Source organism: Sinocyclocheilus rhinocerous, unplaced genomic scaffold, assembly GCF_001515625.1.
Source record: "Sinocyclocheilus rhinocerous isolate Xijiao unplaced genomic scaffold, SAMN03320098_v1.1 scaffold1069, whole genome shotgun sequence".
Taxonomy (NCBI): domain Eukaryota; kingdom Metazoa; phylum Chordata; class Actinopteri; order Cypriniformes; family Cyprinidae; genus Sinocyclocheilus; species Sinocyclocheilus rhinocerous.
In genome coordinates, this window is record NW_015635541.1 from 1,968,576 (window position 1) to 1,981,201 (window position 12,626).

A 12,626-nucleotide genomic window follows, 5' to 3' on the forward strand; every position below is an offset into this window, starting at 1 on the left:
ATGCGCTTTTTTTTTCTTCATCTGTGAGGACCGGACCTAGCGATCTGCCAGGACCTTGCTTGCTAATCTAAGCGCTCCAAAGTTTGGCTACATTTGCGATCAGAAGCCAAAAAAGCTAAGTATAATATCTGTGATAGCTAAACATGTTGCAAGAAAGGTGTCACCACCAACATGACAAAGCACATTAATTGAATAGATCATTAAAGATCGCGAACACGATTCAAACACCAACGTGATTCTATTCCTAAATCACAATGATTCGTCTGTTTCATTCCTCAACCTTTGACGTGTGCCATCAATGTTGTGATCACTTGGTTCATCCGTGCAGCGTACAATCACACCAGTGTGATTTGAACATTTAAATCTGCGTTCGCGCTGCCATTGACCTAAAGAGAGCAGTTGTCATCTGTCATGAATGAAACAGCCTCACAGTCTTTTCAGCCACACAGTATCATTATTTCGGTGTTACAAACACAGAAATTCATATCACAGAAGTACTGGGATAAAAATGTATAGTTCAGATATAAACTCTGATGTGTACGGTAGCGATTAAAATAGAGTAAATCACCTTTTGAAAGTAATTTGACACTTCAAATGAAGATTTATCGATTACATTGTTACGCCAGTAGGTGGCGAAAAGGGACTGTTAAAATTTATTTGTCTTTGAATCATATAAGAGATTAGTTCAAGAACGCTGATTCATCCAGTAATGAAACAAGTACATCTTGAGTGAGTCATTTAATCATTAATTCATAAATTACATGTGATTTTGTTTTGTTGTCTAATGTTTTTTCTTCAGAATCATGAGAGAACCACAACTTCCATTGGGGGGGGGGAAAAACTATTCTAGCAGTTCTATTTTGTACACAAACAGCTCTTAAAGAGTCCAGTTTTTATGTAGCCTGTTGATTTTTGTCCATGGTATTCAGTTCGAATAAATGGCTTGCAAAAAAGAGACAGGTTAAATGTTTGATATCATTATTTAATCACACTGGAATCGAAACTGGGAATCGAAAAGAATCGGAATCGATAAGCAGAATCGGAATTGATAAAATTCAAACGATACCCAACCCTATTTATGGCACAGGTTTCCAATACAGTACATGTGTTTTCTATTGTTTTTCTAAGCTGATGGTTGAATCTAAATATATTTCTTTAATACTTATAGATTAGTGTTGCACATTAACAAAATATTATTTTATATTTGCCAAATTTGGATGGATAAATTGAAGACTTTTATATCCAGTTTAAAAAAAGGATTACAATGGACTCAAGGTAAAATGAAAAAGAAAAGAAAATCCTGTCAAGCTTCACACTTAAAGGTTATATTGTCTCACTGTATAGAGAGGTGAGCTTTAAGCAGGCATCGAGCACTTGCTTTTTTTCTATGACATTAATGTCCCGTTGCCATCTGCCCTATGGCGTGTGGGTCCATGTGCTGCTGACAGTTTTACAGGAAATGAAAAGGTAAAACATGCCATCACATGTGCACAATGTTACAGCGAAACTGAAATTTCCTCATATCTTCCGAGTCCTTTGTCAGTTTTTTCCCCCCTAGGCCTTTCCTGACATCTCATTTTCACATCATTGTAATGTGTTTGTGCAGTAGAGTTTGGAGGATGATGCCCTTGCGACAGACTTCTTCCTGTAGTGGGACAGCAAAAAAAACGAGTGTCTATCAGACCTTACCTTGAGTGTCCTGTCCGATTTGACGCGACTCCTTGTGGTTTGTTTGTGAATTCAAATCAAATATTAAAGTTACTGCCCAAACTATTTCTGAATAGGATGTCTACTTCATAAATATTTGGAAAATTATGGAAATATATGGTTCAGAACACTCAAACAATAAATGGAAATCAAGAGTCCCTGTATATCATCTAGTGGGAAAGTTTGGTACTGCATCCACAAAATCGTACTTAAAAGTTCATTTTGTGAGATGTCAACCTAAAATTTGGCAGAGAACTTGTTCAGATGATTGGCGTTGATTTTCTTGAAGATTTGCTGGTAAACGTGTTTTGTAAAATTGCTATTTTATATAAAATATAAAAAATAGATATTTTTGTATATTTTACATTTTCATAAATTTAAACTTCTATAACTTTTTAAAAATTTACTTTTATAACTTTTTTTTTAACAATTTTAGCTGGAAAAGTCATTTTTATGTCTATGCTCAAAAAGTGGGACTTACCGTTAAAAGGCTAAACAGTATTATTTTCACAAACTTTGAAATTAAAAAGTTGTTAAACTCATCAAGACACACACTAGGAGGCACTTCAGGACTAGAGTTGAGGAGCTCTGACATACAACAAAGGAATTTGTTGTTATTTTGTGTCTGTACAGTTGCTTTTGAATGGCTGCCTATGCGGGTCAAATTGACCCGTGAACATCACAAACGTATAAAAAATTCTGTATGTACATTTCACAACACATCAGCGTGTTGAAACTGTGTATGCATGTTCATGGCCCTAAATGAGAAAAAGTCACAAAATTTCAAGAAAAACTATAGGTTTAATAGTATTTCAGATAGATTGAAAAAATAAATGATAGCTAATTTTTACCATCTTTGGCTGACAGAACAGTACGAACGTAACAACAATTTTTGTGGACATGTCAAAACACATTAGCGTGTTGAAACTTTGCATGCATGTTCATGACCCTAAATGAGAAAAAGTCACAAAACTTCAAGAAAAAAAAAAAACATTGTTAACTGATATTTCTGACAACTCAAAAATCTAATCGGGTCAAATTGACCCAGAACAGTACACGAGGGTTAAATATGCAAATGTGGCAATTATCTAATTAAATATGTACCAATTTGCATACATTTCCAGAAATCAGACCATTGGATAAGGCCACATTCAAAATTCTTATTTCATTTTGTTGACTTATTAGAATCAAAGGTTTTAATGAATGGGATTTCCTTTTTATCACTCCATAAGTAAGAAAATACTGTCAACAACCAAAGTAAAAAAAATCATAAATGAATAATAAGATTTTTTTATAAAAGGTTGTATAAAATCAGGTAAATGGCATATAAACAAACCCCTTTGTAAAAAAAGAAAAGAAAAAAAAAGGAATACACTGTAAAGTGTAAGTGCTACTGAAGTGGAGATTTTTGGCTCGGTGCAGGAAAAAAGCACATTTTGAGAAAACATAATTTAATTGAAATCTAACAATATATATATTAATATTATATGTGGGTGTTTTCATTCCACTAGTCTAAAACAAACACATTATAAATAGCCCAAAGTCTCAAAATTGACCAGTGCATGTTTTTGTTTTTTTTGCCTATAGTATCCTTAACCATTAATATTAAAGTGTTAAACTATTGTATTAAATGTGATATAATTTATGTACAGAGAATCTAGGGATGGGCAGCATAGCTGCAAAGTGATGTTTTGATATTTTTGTCAGCCTTTTGACAATTCATAGTTTTGGTGAAAATTGGTTTTTAAGTGACTTATGAGTGGCAAGGCAAACTAATTTCTGAATACAATGTCTAGAACCAATTAAAATAGACAGACTCACAGATCTATTGCCATTTTGCTAATGAGATTTAAACCAGAGGCCCTATTAAAATATCTCTGTCTTCATATTGACATATTCACAAGTAGCGAGACAAAGTGAGAGTGTGAAACTAGCCCGCTGCTGGGTGTGTATTATGATCATGTGATATTCAAAGTATTGCTATTGGCAAGACAATCACAAACAAATAAGTTTTAATTTAGCAAAGGTACGTTGTCAGTGCCTGTTGAGTTGTTTAGATCTGATTATAGTTGTAAAGGAGAGAACAATTTAAATAAACCAAATCTCCCCTGAAGACACACTTGCAGATATAGTTTTCAAATAACACGTATGTTAGTTTAGCTTGAAGGGATGCGTAACTCAGAACCCTCTTAAACTAATAACCATCAAAATAAGCATACCCAGGAGATGATTCTGACGTCTCAATTGTGTTTTTACGAGTCCGAACTGGGTGTCTCGCAGTGGATTCGTCGACCCTCTCGTCTCCACACCTGAGGGGGAATCGCTGCAGTGCTAAGGGAGCCAGAACTTAGTGGAGGACCGAGGTTGGTCGTTTAATTATTTAGCTCCCTCTTCTCTTTGTCAGGGGGATTAATATGCTAAACTTTTCTCCCCAGTCAGGTGCTTTCCCATTATATCTGGTTAGATTGAAATGGATGATCTGCAGTAATGCAGTGCGGCCTATTCCCTCACCGCGTTAATATTCATGTTGTTATGATTAATATTACCCACTGGTTGGGTTCCAAAAGCTCAAAGACTAGGGACAGAGAGCAGTGCTGCAATGTGTGCCACTAGCATTGGATGGTTCTGCTTCAGTGCCTTTAGGCAAACAGTTCATTGTTTTTGCCAGAATGATGACCTGTTGAAATAAATGCAATCCTGCTTTGTCTTATGTCCATGTTATCCATATTTGATGTGCAGTAGTGACTTTATTTAGAAGCAAATGGAGATGAACTGCGCTATAGATCTAGATATAAGAAATCTACCACTAAAAATTGAAATCAATCATTTATAATGTCAATGTCAAATGAATGTTGGGATGCTTAAGTGAATTTATTTAGGCAATACAACATAATACTCTTCATTATGAAATATGGATAAACTGAGAATTGTTGATGTAAAAGTTAATGTAAGAGTCTCTTTAGTTGATAAGACATGAGATGAATGTGTAAGATGAATATGTATTCTAGATAGATAAATTAAATAAATATAATTTTCAAAATAAATTATGACTCTTATTCTAAGATGTTACTGTAAACACATTTATAATGTTTCTGTTTCAAATGAATTCAGTTCTTTTGAAATTTCTATTCATCAAATAATCCTGAAAAAATGTAATACAAACATTATTACTACACAATTATTAAGCAGCACAACTGTTTTCAGCATTGATAATAATATGAAATGTTTCTTGAGCAGCAAAATCCGCATATTAGAATGATTTCTAAAGGATCATGTGACACTGAAGACTGGAGTAATGGCTGCTAAAAATCCAGCTTTGCCATCACAGGAAGAAATTACATTTTAATATATATTAAAATAGAAATGAGTTATTTTAAATTGTAATAATATTGCAGAATATTGAAATTGTTATTGTATTTTCGATCAAATAAATGCAGCCTTAGTGAGGCTTCTTTCAAAAATATTTAAAAACTTTACCAATCCCAAATCCAACAACCAAATAGATAATTAGTTAGGTCTAGATTGTTTTTTTTTTATGTGTTTTTTTTGTTTTTTATTTTACTATTGATATTTTTTCAGCTGTGCTTTAATTAGCATGCTGACAGTGTATTGTGCTTTATCTGTTAGCCAGTTTGCATGGTGAAACCTTCTCAGAGAATTTGCCTGTGGTTAGACGAAAGCAGTTACACTTCAACATGAAATATGAAGTGTAATTCAAGATGAATGTTTCATGCAGCATTTTTAAAACAATACAGCGAACCAAAGCAGCCATAATCTCACCAGGAGCTGTAATTGCTGTCACTGAAACACTGACATTTCACTTTCACATTTACTGGCCCTCGTTTCCACAGCATGTTGTGTATTTAACCAGTATGCTCTCGGTGCTTTAGTTCACTACAGGTGCCCAGAATTAACGAAGATGCACAATGTGGTTTGTGAGGGGGGACAAATTGGATTTCTTTTCTTTTGTCTGCTTCATTTGTATTAATTAAAACTCTTTGGGATTATTAGGAGGAGTTTAGTGTGTAAAAGACAGATCTATGCTGCGAGTAACCTATATACCAAAGTGTCTGCCGTGGTCATGATTGTCTGATTTTTTTTCTTTTTTGGTTTCACGTTTTGAATCATGCTAATGAATCATGTTATCACCTCAAGAAAGCATTCAGCCATGCGAGTCTTGGTCAGGAGTTATTTTGGGGTTGCTGGGCCTGTCTTCAGAGACGTCCATTAGCTGTAGATATCCCCCTCCAGCCTAAAATAGCTTTGTAGCCCCTGTAAGTGTCTGCTCCTCACCTCCTTCTCATGAATTCATAATGCCTGCAGTGTTATCCTACCGCATATTAGAGGTGCTTCACTTGCTCACAACCTGCCAAACAAACACAATATGGAGGCATTTACCATCAGTGCAGGGGGGAAAGTGGCGAAATCAAGACGACTGCATATTCACTGTTCTATCTATTTGTCTGTCCGTCCGTCTGTCCCGTTTAAGACCCAATATTTAAAAGGCATTAAGATATCTTTAAAGCTTCTTGAGTTACAGGCATGCAAACTTTGGAGAAAAAACTTGAAAAGTGCTTTTAGCCCATTTTTGAATGGTCACCATTGGCATATAATGCAACAAAGATTACTAAAGTCAACAGATTTTACTAACAGACCTACTTATCTCTGTGTAAAAATAACATTATGATGCTGCGATTTTTCTGAAGTCATTTTTACACCCCTGTAATTTGGCTCTGAATCTCAGGTGAAAATTGCCATTTTGACCCCCCTCTACAAAATAGTGGATTAGTAAATATTCATCCACGACATTTAATATTTTGGCTTTCATTACCATACATATCTATCTTTCTTCAGAAAAAAATATTAGTAAAATCAGAAATTTGAGCCGGGGACCTCTGGTTGAGTTGACACGGAATGACCCTCTGTCAGTCTATCGTTCTATCATCTTTTCTAACATTTTATTGTTCTAGTGTTAATTTTATTGTTCTAGTGATTACGTCTTTAATTGATTACATCTCTAATTGATTTTTCCATACATTTCTGCCATATGTACATTAACTGACAGTCACCACTGACAAGCTACCACTAAATATTGTAGAAACTTAATTTGCTGTAAAGTTGCTTTGCAACGATTTGTATCGTGAAAAGCGCTATACAAATAAACTTGAATTGAATGGAATTGAATTGAATTAATCCTAGTGTTAATGGTCTATTGATTGTTCTGTTGTTCTATCTGACTTATCGTTTTCTCTGTCATCTGTTATTCAGTTGTTCCACCCATCTGTACATCCATATTGTAATTACTTATTATTACTGTTATGTTTTATTTATCTTACTTTTTTTTTTGAGTTTGTCAAAAAATAAAAACATATAGAGAACATATATATATATATATATAAATTCAAATTGTATTTATTTATGCATTTATGCATTTTGTTGCAATCCAAATGGCTGAAACCAATAACTGATTAAGTAGAAAACTATGAATACCAGTAAAAATATTGATCGTATTAATTTTCTCTAGCAGTGATACACATGGGCAAGCCGCATGATTTGCGGTATCACTTGTGTCCATTACATAAACTGACTCAAAACCCAAGTATATGCTACAGAAACAGGGATGTTTGCCTTAGCAAACACCAAACTGACATTCCTGACAGATACAATTTAAACTGTTATTGTATTTCTAATTGCAGCAAATTGATTCCGGGTGCCTTGGATTGGTCCAGAGTTTGATGCATGTGGTTTGCCTTGAGAACACAAACTGTGAGGAATTTTTCTGAGGATACAGGATGGGTTGAGCCTCTTGAAAGCTTTACACAAATACTCGAAACCATGAGAAATTCTTTAATCACGCAAAACTGTGCAGAAATATAACAAAACTGAGAGAAGGTAAATTGTAGCGAGAGTGTGTGAGTGCAGAGTTTATCTGTATGAGCAGCTTTGATCCACTGAACTCACGGATAAGAGCCATATGACCGAATCCCTCACAGTAATCCAGAAAAAGTGCAGAAATCATAAAATTAAGTTTTGAAAAGCACATGAACAGCTGGCAAAATCAGCCGCGGGGCTCATGAAACAATAACAATAATCGTTTTCATCCCATTATGTTTTTATTTTGAAATGTTGTTGCTGCTCTGTTTTCCTCCTCGCCTGCTGTTAAAAAACATTTGTGTTTTACCCGACAGAAAGGCACTCTGCCGTCCTCTTCACACATCCATCTTATAAAATCGAAGCATTTATCAAATGAACACACATGTACACATTTGACTGATGTGCGCAGAGCATGTTTACATGTTCACGGAAATGAGCTTTTTGTCCTACTTGACCGCAGACAGAATGATGGATCATTTTTTTGCGCTCATGGAAGGTCATTGCAAGCCGTTCTGGTGTGTTGCCAGTATTGGAGACAGTCTATATGATTACAGACCTGTTTTTCTATTTGGAGAAAGATGTTCGGAGTGTTGTGTGATATGGTGTACTCCAGATTTTTTTCTCATGTATCCATCTGCAGTTTCTTAATCCACTCCCTTCATGTATACAAACATATCTACAGGGTTTTATGATGACACATTTTGGGAACCAAAGAAGGATGTATTATTCATACCGCCTCTATCAACTGGGTAACAATACATGAGAAGTGAAGATGACAATTTACAGGGTCACAGAAGTGATCCAGGACTGAAATAGGCCAATCTGACGATTTTAATTCATTGCATGACAGGGAAAGAGAGGAATCAACAAAATCACTTTCTCTGCCTGTCACAGTCTGTTACGTAAACTCTTGCAATATCACTGATCTTTGCTCCTTTAACTTGATTATTTCTGCTTGTCTGCGCTTTGGGGCTTAGGACTCATCATGTGGGAGTTTTATTGGTTTCTAGGAATCTTTACGTGTAAAGACACTGATTTCACTCTTGATTTTTGTTCGTACCCTTTAGTCCGTATATTTTTCACTTTATGTTGACATGTCATACTTGTAACAATGTGTACTATACAAAAAATAGTTTTCGATCATTTATGAAGCCCATTTATAGAATTGCTATAAACAATCCAACTAATATTTGATTGAATTTATGATTGCTTTAATTGAAAAAGAAGGATGTATTATTCATACCGCCTCTATCAACTGGGTAACCTACATGAGAAGTGAAGATGACAATTTACAGGGTCACAGAAGTGTGTGATCCGCTTCAGGACTGAAATAGGCCAATCTGACGATTTTAATTCATTGCATGACAGGGAAAGAGAGGAATCAACAAAATCACTTTCTCTGCCTGTCACAGTCTGTTACGTAAACTCTTGCAATATCACTGATCTTTGCTCCTTTAACTTGATTATTTCTGCTTGTCTGCGCTTTGGGGCTTAGGACTCATCATGTGGGAGTTTTATTGGTTTCTAGGAATCTTTACGTGTAAAGACACTGATTTCACTCTTGATTTTTGTTCGTACCCTTTAGTCCGTATATTTTTCACTTTATGTTGACATGTCATACTTGTAACAATGTGTACTATACAAAAAATAGTTTTCGATCATTTATGAAGCCCATTTATAGAATTGCTATAAACAATCCAACTAATATTTGATTGAATTTATGATTGCTTTAATTGAATCCTGCTTTAATTTTGTGATTCTGTTTGGTTGCTTTGACATGCTCAATGGAAAATTAGAAATCTGATCTTTACTGATATCTTATCTATATTATGTTGGTTTCTTTAAAAAAAAAAAAAAAAAAAGTAAACAAACAAAAACAAACTAACACTTTTATACTGTTTTCAACAGAGATTTAGATTTAACAAATGTGTTGTAAGCAGGGAGTAATCATACGTTACGTTTTAAAAATATTTTTATTATTATTTAAAATTATAAATATTTTTTATATTAGAATATTAGTGTATGTATGCACGTCTATATCTATCTATCTATCTATCTATCTATCTATCTGTCTGTCTGTCTGTCTGTCTGTGATGTATATAATATATTTTTAATATATACTTTTTTATATATGAAATATTAGTATTTTCCAAACTGCTTCCTGCTTTTCATTCCTTTTATAAATTATAATGATACAAGAATTAAAAAAAATGTTAACCTATAATTAGATTTAAAAAAAAAAAACTATCTCATGCAACCTTGACATTTTAAACTTTTTGACACGCCAAATTTATGCATAATAAAAAAAATTTGATAATAGGGGAGGCATAGGTCATCATGTGTACAAACTGCATTTTTAATGTTTTTTAATACATCTGGTCACAAAATGAGTGCCATGTCATTGACCCTTTGACATCTAAACACATCATGCGTAATGTGCTGTAATTAATGTGGATCCTGGTTGTTGAGAGCGCTCCAGGTGTGTAACTGTCCATCTTTTCTCTTTCACAGCTCTGTATTCCATCATTCTGTTCTGCGTCTTCCTCTGGATCCCCTTTGTGTATTTCTACTATGAGGAGAAAGATGAAGACAACAGCAACAAGTGCTTGGTAAATCTCACACTCCTTCTTGTTTTTCCAGTACACCCATGCGTTCTGAAACAGATTGCCCTTTCAGCCTTACAGGGATAATTTACACACACAGTGAAAAACTAGGTGGGAAAAGAGCTACGTTAAGCTATTTGTACTCAATAAATAGTGTGTACTATACTAGGATGTAAAGCAAGGCTTGCTGTCTGCGGTTAGAAAAGTTAGCATTAATCATATCAACAGAAATGCCTTTGAGGTATCGCTAAGTGATATTTGCCTGATTACAAGTTATGGCAGTTCATTTATAATAAGCCAGTGAGTTCACCTAGACTCCATCTGCAAGAGATTTGACTGCATTGAGGTAATAAAGTGATGAAAACACATCCTACTCACTATATTGCTGCTCACTTCAAATGTCAAATATTTCTCTCAAAGGACGTCACAGTGATGTGCAAAATTGCATGCTGAGGAGCTTCCTCCATCTTGGAGAAGTTATTAAGATCTCTTTCCAAACTTTCCACTCCTTCTTCTCCTTTCAAACACTTAGAAGTGGCTTCGTTCCAGAACTATTGAGCCTCCTACGTAGGCAGCATTTTCAAAGCATCATAGGTACTGTCCTGAAAGGGAGGCAGGATGATTATGCTGCCTTCTTTTTTGGCTTAGTTTTGACCAGAATTGCGTATGTCCTTCATGGATAATGCAAATCTATAATGCATTGTGACATGCTTTAGGGAAAAAAAATCCATCCAAGATAATGCTTGAAGCGAGAGAGTTTATTTTATTTTAAGTTTCACTTTTTTGATTTGTCTTCATTCCTTTTAGTCTGTCATGTATAATTGTACCAGTGTGTACTATATAATTATTACTTTTTTTATTATTTACATTTATAGATAATATAATATATATATAAATAAAGTCTAACTAATATTTGCTTGAATTGATTCTTGCTATAATTGAATCCCACTTTAATTTTGTAATTGCATTTGGTTGCCTTTGGCATGCTCAATGGAAAAATAAGGATTTAAATTTTAAAATCTATTTAATATGTGCCTGTTAGTAATTTGATCCCTACTGTTTATCTTTATACAGGACGTTTTATATTATATTATGTTATATTATATTATATTATATATTAATGTATAAAAAATAAAAAAGTTAAAAAAAAAAGTTTTCAAAATGTATAAAAAGTTGGTGAGTCTAATTAAATGTACTATTTCACCCAATATTTGATTTATTTATTTATACTATTTGTACACATTTTTTGTGCATTTTTGCTTATTTTACTATGTTAATTACATTTATTTGAGTATCACATTGTTAGTTTTGCAACAAGCTAATGCCAAACTAATGAACTCAATTACTAGTTGAATCTCTCATGCATTTAATGTTATCACTGCTGTTTGTAAGCTGCACAAAGTTGCTCATTTAATGTAGAATGTTCCAAATTTCAGTTAGGACACTGCATTAGCTCAGGTTTTGGAACAGAGCCACAATGTCTGCAACAGAGAATGAACTAGGGACACTGTGTTCCTGACTGTTAAGTGCTGCAAATATGTAATTATACTCCAGCCCAAAGCCCCTCTCTACATGAAGTGTAATTTATCACGGATTGATGACTTGATGAATACAGTTTGATAAACCTGTTTTTTATTCTCTCATTACAGCAAGTGAAAAATGCACTGAAGTATACAATAGGATTTGTGATTGTGTGTTCAGCGCTGCTTTTGATTGGGTAAGTGTGATTTGTGGGATTATAGTATTCTGTGTGTGTGTGTATGTATGTGTGTGTGTGTGTCCATGTGTGTGTGGAGTGGTCGATGTGAGCATTATTATATCATTCACTCATCATCTTTAACCTCCATCGGGGGTACAGCAGGTGTGAGAATACTGGGAAATTGTTGGACAGAATGCTGATAATAACCGGTATTTGATGATTTTGTACTAAGATTACCTTAACGGTAATCATACCGGTATCATAACGGTAGCTATAATCCGAGTAGCCATTATTAGTTTAGTAGAGCGATATCTCTACTGGGGGCACATCAAATGCTGATAATATTACATTTCTGGAGGATTTCTGCATAATTTGGAATACAAAGGGCTCTAGCCAAATTATGAATGATTATCAATAAACTTAGATCAGAACCAGTAATTTGAACAATTTTGAATCAGTAGTTTCTGCTAACAGACTAAAATCAGTATATTCCAAAGTAAATAAGATACACAGTTTATTTCCAGAGAGCTCAAAATCTACTGCAGGACATCAAATTAATGTTAACATAAACTCAAAATTGAGCCTATTTATACTTGTTCCTGATCTTATTGTGCATGATTCCTGAGTGCAGGTTATTCCAAATATAAATATTAGTCTTTGTGGTCTTTTCTTGCTCCACTTCTCAACTATCTCCATTCTGGTACACTACTATTCAAGTTCCATCCATCCATATATATATATAT

At 34.2% G+C, this 12,626-nt stretch overlaps 1 protein-coding gene across 1 annotated transcript in view; it reads left to right on the forward strand.

Moving 5' to 3' along the window:
• Window positions 1–12,626, forward strand: part of LOC107747273 (probable lysosomal cobalamin transporter) — a 103,986-nt gene that overhangs the window by 22,635 nt on the left and 68,725 nt on the right. The window contains exons 4-5 of the mRNA XM_016561739.1: window positions 10,093–10,190; window positions 11,834–11,901. Of these exons, the coding sequence (XP_016417225.1) occupies window positions 10,093–10,190; window positions 11,834–11,901 (166 nt within the window). The remainder of the gene's footprint in view (window positions 1–10,092; window positions 10,191–11,833; window positions 11,902–12,626) is intronic.